The sequence below is a fragment of the Aulonocara sp. 'chitande type north' Nkhata Bay genome, linkage group LG14, assembly GCF_057382095.1.
Source record: "Aulonocara sp. 'chitande type north' Nkhata Bay isolate Kocher_YH1m ecotype deep benthic linkage group LG14, A_spYH_male_GT1.1, whole genome shotgun sequence".
NCBI lineage: Eukaryota > Metazoa > Chordata > Actinopteri > Cichliformes > Cichlidae > Aulonocara > Aulonocara sp. 'chitande type north' Nkhata Bay.
The window spans coordinates 19131997-19149373 of NC_141357.1; the positions used below are offsets into that span (position 1 = coordinate 19131997).

At 40.8% G+C, this 17377-nt stretch overlaps 1 protein-coding gene across 3 annotated transcripts in view; it reads right to left on the minus strand.

Annotated features, from left to right (window-relative positions):
• gucy1a2 (guanylate cyclase 1, soluble, alpha 2) overlaps nucleotides 1–17377 on the minus strand; it is a 54974-nt gene that overhangs the window by 31065 nt on the left and 6532 nt on the right. For 2 of the 3 annotated variants that reach the window (XM_086261387.1, XM_086261386.1), the window contains exons 3-5: nucleotides 12227–12288; nucleotides 10750–10859; nucleotides 7371–8281 (exon numbers count right to left, since the gene is read on the minus strand). In XM_086261387.1, the coding sequence (XP_086117513.1) occupies nucleotides 7371–8281; nucleotides 10750–10859; nucleotides 12227–12288 (1083 nt within the window). Of the gene's footprint in view, nucleotides 1–7370; nucleotides 8282–10749; nucleotides 10860–11819; nucleotides 11961–12226; nucleotides 12289–17377 lie in introns of those variants that run through there. The other variant, XM_086261388.1, reaches the window with a different exon arrangement.

Sequence of the window (17377 nt, forward strand, 5' to 3'; positions counted from 1 at the left end):
TTATTTGGTTTTTAAGGTCTCAGATTGAGCCACTGACAGCCCACTCTTTTACAGAAGTGACTTTCACACTTCACCTCACTGGTGCCAACAAGATTTAGTGACTTTTCACAGCCCTTCAGTGACTTTTTTTTTTTGTAAACCACCTAGAGAAAACTCTGTGTTTAGTATCGCAAATCAGAGATCTTTCTTAGAGAGCGAGGCATACCTCTTTCACCACAAGAGGAAAACTACGAGGCGTTCTGTTACTTTCTCCTGAAAGTTACATCATCATGGCCGTTATCTTCAGTCCTGTAAAGCCTGAAATGTGAAATAACTGCGGGAAAATTCTAGATTTTTGAAACTGGACCATTTAGTGAACCTTCTGACATATTTAAAGAAAATAATGTATATAAATGAACATATATGTATCATGTTCGCTACATCCATTATTTTTGTGCAATTTATTGCTTAAAAATGTTTTGTGCAATTTTTATTTAGGCTTTTCGTGGGGGACGAAATCACACTGATGATGCAGAGGTCACAAAAAGTCATGTATTAAATGTGATACACTTGGCATGACAGGATTAACTTACTGTATGTGTAACATGGAGTGCCAATTTAGCTCGACAGGTGAGCAGGAGCCTGTGTGTTACAAGGCTGAGATGTAGCTCCTTCCCCTGCTTCCCTGTCCACTATCTAATAAAGGCAAAAAGAACTTAAAAAACATTTATTTTCAAGTTGTTGTTTTTTTTAAACTTATATGTGATTATAGGTTATAGGTGATTTGGTTAGTGAAGCAGTTCTAAAACCTCTGCTTTGCATTATGATTACTACCAAATCTCTGGGCCCCAAAATATAGTATTTGGGAGTATAGTATGTGCTCGTCCACAAAAGATTGATACGGTAGTAGGGTGGAAAACAGATCCGTCCCAAGAATCTGATGAATGTGCCTCTCCATTACTTGGATATGTAGATGTATTCATTTTAAGGCTTTATCACACAGGGACTCAATTGTCAATCTCTGTGCCAAATGTTACAAAAACACTGAAGCACTAAATCTGTATCAATCCTTCTCTTTCTATTTTAGGTTTCTTTGTCTCAACAATCACAGGCTAAAAATATTTTTACCGTTTCCCCCTCTTCTGATGTTTTCTCCCAGTCTGTCAGTTCATTTCTTTCCTCCTTGTCGCTGCATTTTATTAAAGTAGCAATTGTAAACATAGACAGGAAGGACACTGATTTTCAAAGCACTCTCCACCGAACAAACGGTAACGACGGTGATTTATCTCTCAGAGATCAAAGGCGGCGCTAATGTCAAGATTTTCTTTGTACTCCGACAAACAGGTGCACAAATAATGCGCACACACACAAACCTCACTGAAGAGTCCATACATATGCAGTACAGAAGCATTTGCTACGCAAGTATTACACAGCAGATTTGTCCATTCCTTGACAAATGTTTGTTCACTTTATCATTTAGCAAGATTTCTTTGTGACTGCCCAAAAACACACCGTGTTATTAATAACTGCCAAAAATCAGCTGAACAATATAAGCTTAAGCTAATATAGACCACTTCACACATAGCGCTCACTTAGACTTCGACTGACTCATCCTAACCAGAATTTTGACTCTTTGACCCAAAGAGTCTAGGACCTTTTCTGATATTAGTAACAAAGCATCACTGCTGTGGAGGCAGATGCCATGACTCACAGATTCTGAGCTATTCACCCTGTTACTTTTAAGAGCAACAAAATATCAAAATCCAGTGCATTCAGACCTTGCCCCCAAAAATACCACCAAACCTGCCAACCTTTCTCAGACATGAGATATTTAACAGGAATCCCTTCATCAGCCTGTTAAAGTGAAGCTGTTCTATCATTCATACACCACTGATTTATTGGGATTTTTTTTTTTCATATAGCCATGACTATAGTTTACAGAGAGTGGCCAGAAAAGGAGAAATGTGAGCTTCATTTCTCTGGTTGATGTCAGAGGTAAGAGGCAAATGGCTAGACTGCTTTGGGCAGATAGGAAAGAAGCAGCGACTCATACAACCACACGTTTCAACCAAGGTGTGCAGAACAGTTCTGTGAACTCGCAACTTGAAGCAGATGAACTACAGCAGCAGAAGACCACACAGGGAACCACTTCTGTCAGCTAAGAACAATAAAATGAGACTACAGTTCACACAACTCACCAAAAAGCAGACAACAGAAGGCTGGAAAAATATTGCCTTGTTTTGATGACTCTGCTGCAACATTTGGATGATAGCATCAGGGGATATTTTCTTGGCACACTTTGTGTTCCTCAGTACCAATTGACTATCATGCCACACCCTACCTGAGTATCAATGCTGAGCATGTCCGTCACTTCATCAACACAGTGTACCCATCCTCTGACGGTTGCTTCCAGCAGGATATGTTAGGATGCCTGGGTTGTTGACCCAGGGTTTGAGTTTATTATATTATTTATCATTTCTAGTCTTTGGTCTCTTAGAGTTCTGTCTTATGGTTTATGTCTCGGTGTAATCCTTAGTTGCTATATCCCCGTGTCCAGTCAGTGTCTGTGTCTGCCCTGGTCCCACGTCTCTGTTCCCTCTGTTGTAGTGCCTGCCTGTGAGTCTGTCTGTAAGCTCAGTCTGTGTTATGTTTCCTGTTTCACTTTGAAAGTCCGTGTCTCGTGTAAATGTGTCTGGTTTTGCTTCCTTTGTCTCGTTAGGCCTGATTTTCCCCAGCTGTGTTTCCCTCCTGTTACCCATTCCCTGATTGCTCCCTTTGTGTATTTAAGCCCTGTGTTTCTCTGTGTCTGTGTTGTGATCTACCCTTATGTAGGTGGTCGGTCTGTCGGTCGGTCGGTCGGTCGGTCTGTCGGTCGGTCTGTCTGTCTGTCTGTCTAGTCCTAGTTTCCCTTTTGAGTTCAGCATTAAAGCTGTGTTTTGAGTTACTTTCTGTCTCCAGAGTCTGCACTTTGGGTCCTTCTCCTGCCTGCACACAGCTGTCACATAACAGGATAAAGCATTGTGTCACTTAAACTGGTTTCTTGTACATGACAGAGTCTCACCACATTATTAAGACTGGGAGCATTGTCACTATGTTTCACTGTCTGACCTCTCACACAGATGTTTCAAGAGAGCTCTATCTTCTGTATGAAGAAAACAAAAATGCACCATACTAAATGCATATGTACTTATTCCAAATTAGAAACAAGGAATCCAAATAATCTAAGAGGTAGGGCTGGACGATATGGCCTAAAATCCATATTGCGGCATAATTTGAAGCACGTGCAGTAAGGATATATATCGTGATATATTATTTTCTTCTGTATAACGTATTTTCCACACTATAAGGCACACTTAAAATCTTTTAATTTTCTCAAAAATCGAGAGTGTGCTTTATGTATAAATTCTGGTTGTGCTTATTGACCTCGAATTAATTTTGGCGTGCAGAAATCTGTTAAAAAATGTTTTAGTACAACTTTGGTAAGCTGCACTGCTTGACGGATTGTCAGAGCATTACGGCTGCCGTAGTGAGGAGCTTCGCAGAGTATTCTGGGTCCAAAACTCCATCCCAAAGTCAAACTGAGAGTTTAAAACGGTCTAAATTCTTTCATCTTTAATAAAATGATCAGCGTTGCTGCTTTATCGGGTGTAACAATTAAGTTTTACATCCATGCATCCATGAAAACAGAATTTATTAAATTTAACGGAGTTACAAGTTAACAGGAAGTTAGCTCGCTAGTTTCCACCTAAACATTTCACGCCATGTTCTGACTGAGAGATTTTTGAAACTAATTAAAACGTACAGCTCTGCTACCACTTCCAAAATAATGAAGACAGAAAACTAAACAGCAGTGGTGTTTGCAGGGTTACTGAAGTTGGACTACCTGGTATATAATGTTGTGCTACGTGATTGCTAGCGACACAGCTATGTTAGCATAACATTAGCACAGTGAAGCTGGAGGATGAACATCAACTTTTCTTCCACTCATTAAAAGTTAACGTGAGGGATTCTGGTGGTTAGGGACAAATGCAATCGCATAGCAGGATGCTATACACGGGCCAAACTTCAGTCAGGAGAACAACTGAGATTATTCATGCACAATACAAGGTTAGTTATTAATGGTAGTCGCTGCTCTTGTGGTGTGTGCGATGCTTTCGACCAAAACAGGCGCAGCTTGATGACATCATCAACATGCACTATCACGATAGAGCGGTATAGTCGAAATCTCTGACGTTGGCCAAATTTATATCGTTTCAATCGCATATTGTTTATGTCGCCCACCCCTACTAAGAGGCAGACGTAAACTCCAGTGTGAGAGAAACATGACGAAGGCGATGATGCATCGGTTAGAGGTGAGTATATAAGAGTGCACTCTGTTTGCACTCAGTGTGTTGACCACAGTGTTCGCTGCGCACAAAGACCAAGCTGACCTTTTCAGTAGGTCTCTTGCACAGCACATATCCCTGGGCGAAGAGAGGAAAGAAGTCAAACTGAAAATTCAGTGAAGGCCATCCAAACAAGCACACACATTGCACGGCACTGGAGTGAGGCCTCTTTACCTTGGCCTGTCGCCTTCACTGTCTGCCCTTTCTGGTGAAAATGTCAGCCCATCCTCTCGTTTTTTTTCTGCCTGTCTGCCCAGGTGACACAAGATTCACCGGGCAAAAATTTGGGAAAAACTATATTTGCCTGCTCTGGAAACACATATTTTAAAGTCTCTAGCAAATAGTATTTGGAGTTTGGAGATGATATATAACTTAAATTTCAGCAGTGCCAGGTTTGGTCACTGGTGACGCACACAGAAGGAAGCCTCACTGACTCTGAAGTAAACATAGATGTGCTAAAATACCTTTTTCGACCAGAGGACTGTGGATGATTTTAAACCTGATTTCACACGCAATCTTTTGCCCGTAGCACCAATCAGTAACTTATGTTTGTGCTTTGCCAACCAGATGCATCTGGCATTTTTGAAGCAATCATAGCTGCATTTTTTAATCGATAAAAACATTTTTAAAATTAATTTACTCCCCGAAGAAATGGAAGAAAATGAAAAGGCTTGGAGATAAGAAGCAGAAAAGCTTTGTGAAGGAAGAGACAGACCTCAGTAAGCAGCAGAGAAGGAGAGAGAGGTGAGAGAGAATTACAGTGAATTTTTAAGAGACACTGACAGAGAGAAGATGAAAGCTTGAGAGGAGACGCTGTAGTGGTGCTTGAGATCTGACTGTGAAGAGGTGGGATCCGACTGCTGAGGGCATGTGGAATGTGGACTTTGCGGTTCATTGTTATTGTGTGCCTCTGCATACATGTGTCCAGGACATGAACCTGTGTAGCTGTGCAAATGAATGGATCAAGAACTAAAAATGGCCAAAGCAAGACTGACAACACTTAAACTGAACCTTCTATATATGCATCTTAGCATCTACATTGCAGCTTGCATTTTTCAGACAACAACCATGCCCAAATAAGTGCTTTATTTTAAGAAATTATTACAGTATTGAAATGTGGTAATTAAGGGCAATAGTTCTTAAAATTGTCACTCCGTGACTTTTTTAAAAAAGGACATTTTCAGTGAATTCATGAAAACTTTAGCTTTTATAATTGCAGAAAAGTCTCTGCAATGAGCTACCAGCTACCAGAACTTGCACGCCTATCATTTAGTTTCACTGGTCCAGCCCACTTAAGATCAAAGTGGCCGATGATGTAAAATCAGTATGACTTCCTTGATGTACCCACTTATCGTCTTGCATAAAAGTAAAACAAATTCGATGATTTTCAATTATTTATACAGGTATTTTATTGAAATATTTACGTCAGTTTAGTTTAAAAATGAATTTTAACTGCTAGCTGCCGTGCCAGGGCAATGACTAGAGCAAACAGTGCTTAGACAAGGAGCATAACATGGTGAGATTTTAAACACATTGTGTGCCACTCACTATAGCTTCACATTGCCATTCATTTAACTTGCCACTATATATGATACATGTAGTCATTTCATTGCCCCAGCTATTGCGCCCGCTACAAAGCCAATAGGTAAAGATTTCTTTCCATATCTTCCACACCATCTATATTCACCCACCCTTTTGCTCATGGTGTTGCTTTGCCTACAAGAGTAAAAATAGCATCTGTGCTTAGAATTGCCAAAACAGTCTGCCTGCATAAGTCCTGGCACTGTCTCATTAAAATCATCTCATCTCTCATCTGAACACAGAATAAGCCACCTGTTACACAAGCAACCGCTAAAAAGGACAGCAGAGGAACAGGACAAACGCATAAATATGAAAACAACCCTCCAAGTGATTTAAAATCAAACAAATATCACTTATTTACCTAAATCACAGTTTTTTCTTCATGCTCAAGCCTTTGGTTCGAAGTGGATGGGAAGAAATTTGTAGCTAAAATGATCAGAAACTAGCTTTCAGCTTCAAGGTGGATCAAAGATGTAAATATCTCATGACCTGCGGATATGGTAGATATGAATCTATAAAATTAATGCACCTCTCTGCAGCTTAAGCTCAAGACATACCTATCTCACTCACTCAATCACACAATCACACATACACTGCGCAGCACCGTGGCTGCTCTGATTAATCTCTTCTCTGTCGATTCTGTTTAGCGTCAGGGTGTTCGGTGCTATCGCTGGCGACCTGTGGAGACCATCCAATCAATAGAGAGCTGGATATAGCACACAAATCCCACTGATTAATTCTTTCTCGCAAACTGGAACCAATTCAAACCACACCTCTCCTGAGCAAAATCATTACAAGCCTGTGGGCGTTGATGTGATGACGTGGAACAGAGTTCAATACAAACAAAGTGCTGCTAACACATGACTACTTTTTTGGGGGGGGAGATGAAAGACAAGACAGAGAAGTTCAAATTTAGCTATACTAAATTCAGCCTTGACTTAGGACACATTAAACAAATCGGTATCTGGGGAAATTTGTAACTATAAAGACAATAAAACTGTGGCCTTCTTGCACTAATTTAGAGGAAACACTGGAAGCTTTCATGTGATACCAAGGCAGAACAAAGATTCCATTTTTTCCATGGTGCATAAAGCCCTACGCTGGGACATGACAAAGAGTGCATGCTCTTCTAATCAGGCTAAACATGGATCAGTCTGCCCAAAACTAAGCCACAGTTCACTGATCTAAAGGCAGTGCCATGCTTGTTTTAACAGTGATACAGAATGTAAGCTGTTCCAACAGCACAAGTGCATCATGCTTGTTAACAATCTCTGTGTCTGTGGCAACAAAGACAGCACATACATCTGGAATAAAATCATGGCATGGTTAGATTTTTAGGATGTGTTGATTAATACATGACAATAGTGACCTCATTACTTAAGAACTTGGAATCTGGAGTTAATCTTCCATGTAGGATAGCTTTACCTTCTCCTTGATGTCCGCTTGTGTGGTGTCAGGCCTGGTACGGATAGTAAATGGGGATGCAAGCCTCAGTAGGATGCCTTGAAATGAGGGATCCATCTTAGGTGAGACAATCTCAAAACAGTCCCTGAACGAGAGGCTCCGGTAAGTCTCTATACGAGTCTGTTTCCTCAGTCCTTCCCCAAGCTGCAGTAGCTCCATGTGAGGCCCCAGGACAAGGTGAAACGGAAAGGCACGGCAAAATGTGGCCAGGCCAATGCGCAGATCGCTGGGGTTGGTGGAGATCGAGAGGGGGGGTCGTTTACCGGTCGCCGAGGCGGCGTTGGGGAGGGAAGAGATGCAAAGAGGGCTGGTCTCCTGGATTTGGAAGGAGAGGCAAACTGTCGGAGCAGTGGTCGGGAAAGGAGAGGGAGGGGATGGGGATGAGGAGGGTGAGGCAGTGGGAGACGCGGTCGGGGTCGGGGTCGTCGAGTCACAGTCTGTGTTTTCTGCATCTTTATTGGGCAACAAGGGAGTTAGAGGGGGCACCTCTTCCACCTCCACTTGTGAATGAAAGATACGCCTGGCAACAGCTCTGATCAACCCCGGCATGACCAACCCGACAACAGGGGCAGGGTTGAAGCAATGAAGAACCAATATTTTTCCTCCTCCATTTCTTTCTGCCTGATCTCCAACTTTGTCCAATTTTCTTCTGCCTTTGTCCTCCTCACGGGGGTCCTTACACTGGAAGGAGGGGCTCTCAGATGAGGCACGGCGCCCCGTAGAGGTGCGAATGTGTTCCAAAATGGCGTCAAAGCCATTGAAGAAATCCTGGAGGTTGCCACCCACAGCCCGAAGTACACGTTCATTTTCTTCAAAGCAGAGACCAAAGAACTCCTCTCCAAAATGCTCTCGCAGCTCACAGAATGGTACTCCTGGGACAGGGGGATGAGAAACACCAGTGTCAGCCATGCTGTATTGCACTCTTCTGAGGATGTAAACATAGTTTTGATATCATAGACAGTGAACTAAACAGCTAAACTATCAACATATTGGAGAAGATACTCTCCTGTTTTTGAAGAAGAAATATGCACTTTAATGTTTTGATGCCTACACGAGTATGATTTTCTGTTACAGCGGCAATTTATATAAAACCCAACATTATCTTTACTCCATGGTATGTTTAGACAGAGATTCAAATCCAGCAGAAAAAATCATTTCAGGGATATCGAGCAGAGAAAATCAGTGTTTTGAGTAATCAAACATCAAAGCTGTGCTAATATAATTAATACAGATAAAATAAAATAAACATGTCGGGTGCTTGTTGAGTGACAGAAAAAAAATGGGATTAAAAGATTAGAAAAAAGTCAAAGCGACATTTGACGTAAATAAAACCTCAAAACAGGATAAAACTGTAAAAAAATAAATAAATAAATACGGAAGAAAATCCACAGAATTTGTGAAGTATAATTAAAGACATCAAAAGGTCCGACTAAACAGGCTCACAGAAAAACAAAACTGCAAACAGCACAGTCAGTGAATCCAGATTAGAGATTAATATAGTCTTCTGACGTCACAGAAGAAATTTTGGTACTCTTGTGCCTGAGAGTATATGCAGTTGTCCAAGCAAAAGCCAAATCCTCTGTAGGCCTCAGTGTTTCGCTTTATGTGACACAACTGCGTAATCTAAACACTAATTAGTTCTCCTTTACTTGTTTTTTGTTCGCTTTTTTGTACATGTCCTTGGCTGTCCTTGAAAAGCTCTATAAATAAAATGTATTATTATTATTATTAAGATGAACCATGATACAGGTATCAGTTATTTATCAGCTGATTTGTACTCTTCTTCCAACAGTCATGCGCTCAGGATGATGACCAAAAGAATGAAAACCCAGATAAAAATAGAATAGAATAGAATAGAATAGAATAGAATAGCCTTTATTGTCATTGTACAGAGTACAACGAAATTGGAGTGCCACTCCCATTTCGTTGTACTCTGTACAATGACAATAAAGGCTAAAAGAGGCCTAAATGGGGTTTTGTAAATGTTTCCTTTAAAAAAATGGAGCACCTTAGTGAAACGCCATTAGTGATCTATGGGGAAAGAAAGCTAATGATGGATGATGCCTTAGCTTAGCTCCAGTTTTTCTATTAGGAGCATTATAAAATTACTGCCAGTTTTGCTGGGAAAGGAGAGGCATGGTGAGGACAAAAGTTTGAGTATAGACTATATGGATGTCACAGCTGGAGACCACAGCAGAGTACATTTTTGACCAAGAACTACATAAAACTTGGATTGATTTGATTACAGAATCCATTTCCCTCCAAGTGTAAACTGAAGAGTTGAATCAGCCCAAAGTTTAGAAATCATTCCTCAAATATCCTTGAGTTGATGTCTCTGACTTCAGCTTTTATTCTCACTGAAAATCGTTGGCAGCACAAAAACCAAAGAGTATTAATGAGCTGGATGCTTTTATCAGAAAGTGGCATAAAAATAATGCATGAATGCGTTCTTACTCATTACAGAAATTAAAGGATATGGTGGTTAGCACTGTTGTCTAACACCAAGAAGGTCCTGAGTTCGATTCCACCACCTGTGTTGAGTTTGCAGGTTCTCCCCTTGTTTGTGTGGGTTCTCTCTGGGTACTCTAGATTCCCACAGTCCAAAGACATGCAGTTAGTGAGGTTAGGTCAACTGGTAATTCTAAGGGTAGGATGCGAGAAGGATTACTTTTTACTGCTATTAAGGCTCTTTTTTTTTTAGCCAATAAGCATTCGACCTCTGCACAGCGTCATCCACGTTGAGCGAAGTGTCACTGGGGGGGGGGGGTTTTGGAAGACTGCATGCTAGCACATTTGCATAGGCAAACACCTTCCCAAAACAGACATAAACGCCATACTGTAACACCGGCTTACCGAGAAAATGCAGAAAATCAGAACATTAAAAAATTTTTTAAAAAGACTCAAAGGACGTACGAGACTGTAGATGGAGGCAGGAAGAGATCTTAGATGTAACAGAGGGAAGAAGAAGCTGTACTGAGTGACTCACCAGGACAGTGTGCGTGCGTGTGCGTGTGTGTGTGTTTGATGCTGGGCATTGGAGACAGTAGAAGCCCCCATAGTGAGTCATACAGTGTGTGGTGGTGTGTGTTTGCTTATCCTTGTAAATAGTTGTATATTTGCGACTGCATGCACACTACCCATGATACCGCATCTCCTTTAAAAGGCTTAGAAGTGTCTACAATGTATTTTCCAAGTCAAGCCTCTGGGGGATGGTTCTGTGTATGTACATGCACAAATAACTATGTTAATATTGAAGGACATGCAAATGGGGAGGGAAAAAAACACAAAGGCAGGATCTGTGGCAAACACACTCCCATCTACCTTTATCTCATATACTTACCCAGTATGGTGGCCATGTATTGGAGGATTTGTAGAACATCCTCCTCTGAACCAGAATTCTCTAGAAATGGACATTTCTCCTCTCGTCTCTCCCCTCCAACTTCCTGACACCTGTAAAGGAAACAAACCAAACACATAAGTTATGGTGGTTCATCATGAATGGTCTCTGTGATGAGAAATTACATTTGCACTATTTTGGAAGGTTTAGGAGTGTGTTTATAGGAATTTTTGACCATTCTTCCAGAAGCACATTTGTGAGGTCACACACTGATATTGGACGAGAAAGTCTGGCTCGCAGTCTCCACTCCATCAAGTTCTTCCACACCATACTCACTCATCCATGTCTTAATGGACCTTGTTTTGTGTACTGGTGTGCAGTCATGTTGGAAAAGGAAGGGGTCATCCCTGAACTGTTCCTACAAAGTTGGGAACATTAAATTGTCTGAAATATTTTGGTATTCTGAAGCAATAAGAATTCTTTTCACTGGAACTAAGGGGCCGAGCCCAACTCCTGAAAAGCAACCCCACAGCATAATCCTTCTCCAACAAACTTTACACTTGGCAGAGACACTAGCTGATTGGCTCGGGACTTTCAATGGTAATTGAGTACATATGTTTTTTAGCATTTTCTGTGACCTGATGCATACCCTGCACATGTTCATATTTGCTGATCACTTAGCAGAGCCAGCAGAAGCAGATGGACAACAGAGAGGCATGGAAAAATGCTCAAGGTCACCTCAACAATGCAAATAAGGAATGTTTTTATTTGTCTCCTTGTCAGACAGTTCAGAGGCCTTTTGCTCGCAAGCTTATTCCCTAATCTTTATGCCACAATTACATGCACTGTGATGCTCCAAAATTAGAGGCAAGATGAGTATTACTTGTGGGAATTCTGGTAATTACTTAATGAAGTACATTAATTGAAGCAAGAAAATACCGAGCGACAACAACTGAGGCCAAAGTGTGAAAAGGAGAGTGGTCAGGAAAGTTAAAGAAAATAACAGTAGAAGTCCAAGTCACAGTCCAGGGTCTGTATCAGTATGCAGTGTATGCTTCGTGAACAATGCTTACTTGTGTTACGCCCGACTGAAGCCTCTCTACTGTGTCTTACAGTTTTGACAGGGCAGGATGGCGAGAGAGCCCGAGACAAGAGGTGAAGGAGTGTGTGTCTATATATGTATGTGTGCGTGTGTTTGTCTGTCTCGCTTGTATTAGTGTGGCAGAAACAGAGGAAGAGAAGACAGCGGGGAGAACGGGAGATAGCAGAGACACGAGGAAGGTTCACAGGTTCTGAACAGGTGTGCGTATGAACATGTGTGACAGTGAGCCAAGTGAGAAAAACAAGGAAAAAAGAGAGAGAATGAGCGGCGGGGATACGGAGACAAGACAGCAGAAAGACAGCAAGTGACAGAAGAAGTTTCCACGCACCGGAGGCCAATAAAAGAAAGAAAGAGAGACTGACTGCAAGCCAGCCTTACCTGATCTCCTGTTGTCTGTAGAACTGTAGAGTCCGCTGTAGAGCTTCCTGAACAGTCTGCGTCTGCAAGCAGAAGTGAAAAATATTAGAAAAGCTTTTTTTTTTTTTCTCCTCATTTGAATTATTTTTTTATGATAAATGGCATGGCCCTTTAACTTCACACTCTAATTTACCAAACTCCAAATTTTAACCAATAAAAATTTGTTCCTGATTCATTGCTGATCTTTCAGTTGGTATTACACCTCAGCTTGAAAACATGTGTGTAGATATGGACACATTTTAACATTTTTCATTTCCTTAGCCAATTCTCCAGCTGTGCCAGCTGTCAGAGGATGACATGTGCCTCAGTTTATACTTTATTTAGAATCACCAGCATGTCTTTGGTCTGTGGCCGTGTGGTTTTTCAGGGACACACGGACATTGATGCAAAAGTTTGACTAATTGTAAAATCCAATTGCATTTTGTTTTTGAAATCCATTGCTCTGATAGGATCGCACTAATTTTGCTTATTAAAAGGCACAATAAGACGGCAAGATGATAAAATAACCAGGTAGTTTAAAAATAAATAAATTATAATAATATTTCAATAAAATTCTTAGTAGAGAGCCTGTTAAAAAAAATTAACTGCTTTTTAAAATAGTCCACAGAATCAGCTAAACAGGGTTGTGATGGTAAACTGTTTCACAGCCTTGGTGCCACAGACTGAAAGGCGCTGTCCCCCTGGTCTTTAGTCGTGTACGAGGAAGAACAAATAACAGATTCCGTGAATGAAGACAGCGAGCAGCAGCGTATTTTGTAAGAAACTGAGATATATGATCTGGAGCCTGACCTGTACATTAGCACAGGAATTTTAAAACAAATAGGAGTGTCATGAGCTTGCTTGCTAGAATGTGTTAACAATCTGGCCGACCTAACAAAGACCTAATGAAATCACATTTCACTGATTCTATCCATCCATCCTCTTATCAGCTTATCCAGCCAGGGTTAGGCAGGGTCGGTATCTATTCCAGCTGACACCAGGGCAAGGGTACATCCTGGACAGCTCAACAATAATTTCAGTCCTTTTTCTTCTTCTTCTTCTACTTCTTCTTCTTTTGTACAATGCATTTTCAAAACATGATCCAGTCTGATATAAAAAATCCAATCAGATTACTTGTGATCAAGTCAGCCTTGATGTGTAACTGTAGCCAAGATAGATTAATATGTAACAGGCTTTGTTTCCACTCAAGACCTTTTGCCATGTCACAGTACAGCACAGGTGTGAATAACTAGCCTCCATCCAAACGGATTTTTTCTACTCCCTTTTATATTGTTATCATCCAAATTTCAGAAAAAAAAACCCAAAACAATATTGTTAAATAAAAATGTCAAAATGACCATAACACAATGAGATTAACTGTCCGTGTGCATGTGTGTACAGCTGCCGTGTTTTGCGTTACTGACAGCCTAAGCTTGAGAGGGCGGGTCCAATGTGATTATCTGTGGTACAGCTGAAATACAAGGCTGTAGTGACAATACTAGAACACAGTGTGCCAGCTGGAGAGGTCATTCTGAGGCCTCCACCCACTCCGGACAGTGTGTGTGTGTGTGTGTGTGTGTGTGTGTGTGTGTGTGTGTGTGTGTGTCTTGCAGACAGAGAGGGAATGACAAACATAAAGGCTAGTGAGTTGTGAACATGCAGCACAAAAAACATGAGAAATGATGAGAAGTAGTCAGGGAACCAGGCTGTGTGTGCGTCATCAGACGTTTTAAAAGGTGAACGCAGTTAGACGTCATATTGTAGCTAACCTGCATGTTAGCTGCTTAAAAAACACCTGATGACACAAACACGTTTTGTCACTTTTTAGCACCAGTTGGCCACAGATCAGCCAAACAGCATGAGCACAACTCCCAGATATAAACACACCCAATGGGCTGTACTTTTCAAAAACCAATAGTGAAGAAAAACAACATACTTTCACTGTGTATTCATACAAAGCTTCTATATACAGCATAGTTGTGTATGTATGTGTGTTTTTTGTCATGTCTTCCTCTCGTCATCGCCAACTGGTCACAGCAGACGGCTGCCCCTCCCTCAGCCAGATTCTGTTGGAGGGTCTTCCTGTTAAAAGGGAATTTTTCCTTCCCACTGTCACCAATTTCTTGCTCAAATGGTTGGGATTTACCTCACAACATAAAGCGCCTTGGACCAACAGCTCTTTTTATTTGGCGCTATATAAATAAAGTTGAACTGAATTAAATGTACGTACAGAACAGAACGAGTGTTTTCTCATGACAGCCTGACTCCTTTAAATGCATCTTTCATGAAGCTATTCACTGGCCACATTACATTATAATAATACTTACTGTAAACCTGGCCAAACACACAGGCACACACTGGTATCAGCCCTAAATGTGCAAACCTACTGTACACACTCATGATCATTAGTCTACATTGTTGCATCCCTGGCCTGTTTACTGTACACACATTAATCTCATTCAGTTACACAAAGGTGCTGAGATGGTAGGATTTGGTAAGCGTCGAGTTACCAAATCAAGATGCCCAACTTGTTGCTGTGGGTTATTTAAACTCTCAGCTGGGAGCAACAGAACGATACTGAATGGGTGATAATGAACATGTTAAATTGCATACTATATAAAATGAATACCAATCGTTGCATTTTATCTGGATTTTAAGGTTCTCTCTGAGAACAGTTCAGCAGTTAATGTGACTATAAAGCGCGATAAGCGTAATGCAGCCAGTGTCTCAGACACGACAGTGGAGTGAATATTTGATGACATCTAGCTGCTTCCTCTACAAAGGTTGAACACACTCATTGTAAATCACTTTAGAAAACCGTGTCTGACAAACGGATGGAAAGCAAAAACAAAACAGGTTTGAAAATTGTCACTACAAAGGTCGACCTACGCTTTGCACAGAGGTTTGTTCGGATACGGTTGCGCATCTGTTTGTTTTGAAATGTCCTGTTTTCTTCTACACTTTCACATTTCAAACCAGCCTCTGGACATGAGTTGAATAAAGCAGCCAATTTTCCCAACACGGAGGTCTGCACAATGCATGGTTGACATTTGGGAGTTGTGTGTGTGTGTGTGTCAACTCGTCTGCAGGCCTCCTCCAGCATGCATTTAACCACAACACTCTTCTCTAAGACGGCTCGTGGAGATTTTTCTTGTATATTTAAGGGAAACAAAATCTCAGCTTGCAGAGGTGAGGTAAACTCTGGTCACTTGGGGACAGCTATGCAGGAATAAAAGTCAATCCAAAGGAAAGCATCCAGTGTAAGGCCTTTAATAAGTCAGTAACAACCTTCAGCCTTGATTACTCACAGGCCCATTAGCTGTTAAAATACTGTTATATGTCACAATTGCAGCTACTCAGATCCAGTTTCAGTAAAAAAAAATGTATCTGAACAAACAGAGTTCATGACTTGTGCTTTTTTGTATACTTGGTACCTTTGTGTGTGTGTCTGTGTGATATCCCCTTTAGAACAGCTCCCACTCCTGTGCTATGCATGGTCATTTGGGTTGAGGAACCATGCTCTGCTTGTAGGTGGTGCTGTCAGTTAACACGTCTGCTAAACCTGTCTGCCTTAGCTGCTAGAGCTAAGGAGGAAATGTTCATCTTCTAAAAAATGTAATTTAACGGTACAAAAAACAACAGTTTTAATGAAATAACAGCTGCATCTGATGTGATTATTGATTGTTTGGATTGTGATAGACTGTGTGGAATAGGAAATTGTGCTAATATTGACATGACAGCATCATACAGGTATTGCAGGTTGCATATCCATGAGGTTCCACCACACCCCAAAAGTGCTCTGTTGGATTGAGATCTGATGGCTGTGGAGCTCATTTAAGTACACTGAAGTAGGGCTGAACGATTATGGAAAATAATCTAATTGCGATTTTTTGCCCCAATATTGCGATTGCGATGCGATATGCGATTATTTTTTAAGGTCTTTGTCTTCTGTATTATTAAACAAAGACAAGCAATACATCATATAGTATGGCCAATACTATATTACATTAATTTTAAACTGTTCTTTCCTGGAAGACAGACCTCTGTTATGATGACATGAGGTGATGCATGAATTGATGACTGACATTTTTATTTAACTTCTTCAATCACAACAGTATATTTGAACATACACAATAGTTTATTTTTAGCTTACAAACATCTGAGCATAAAGTGCTGACAAGGAACCCTGGTGTAAACATTAAAATGAAAGTCAGTACAATGTGCAGATTGCAGAAATATACAGAAACAAAATCAGTGGCTTTACCACACTCAGTTTTTCGACATCTGTGAACTACTAGACAGTCATTAAATTAAAAAATAATATTAAATAAATAAAAAATACACACATCTTACTGATCTCTGCAGTCAGTAACATTACACATAAAGTGCAAACATAATAGCAATTGTATAAACACACACACAAACACGCCTTTAAAATTTAAAGGCGTGAAATTGGACGGTCTAGTTCTGATTAGCTAATCAGAAGGCTAGTTCTGATTAGCGTCACCGCTGTCTCGGTGGAGTTTAATAAACTCGGCCGTCTGCTTCTTGCTATCTAAAATATAACCAGACACTGGTGTAAATTCTCGACTGTCTCATACTTCTGTTTAATAAGTTTTCTGTTTGACGTTTAGTCAGCTGTGTGAAAACCAAGGAGGAACCCACCCAGGGGATTAATAAAGTTTTATTTTATCTAATCTAATAACTTTAATCTCAGCCAAACCGATTTACTCACGAACAAACAAAACACTGAAAAAAGCCCAACAATAACATTTTTAGGTTGTCTAAGTGACTTATATATCACGTTTAACCCGAGCAGCGAAACTCCGCGGTGATCTGAAAATGATGTGCCGGGAGTTGTGCCGTTCTTGGCCGCATCAGTAATCCTCGAGCTCCCGGCTAGCTGTCGAGCTGGTGGGTAACAGACGCCTCTGAAAACGTCGAAGCACTTTTGCAAATATGGGATATCTTGATAAACCGAGCAGATATTTGATGTTTACACAACTACTTTCTCGCCTGAAAATATGTTAAAAGTTTATTTTGTGACCCAGAAAGATTAGTATGAGTAATTTTAAAACTTAGTAGCGGCCGCCATTGCTGGAAACTGGAGTTTGGCTGGGCCGAATTCTGGGA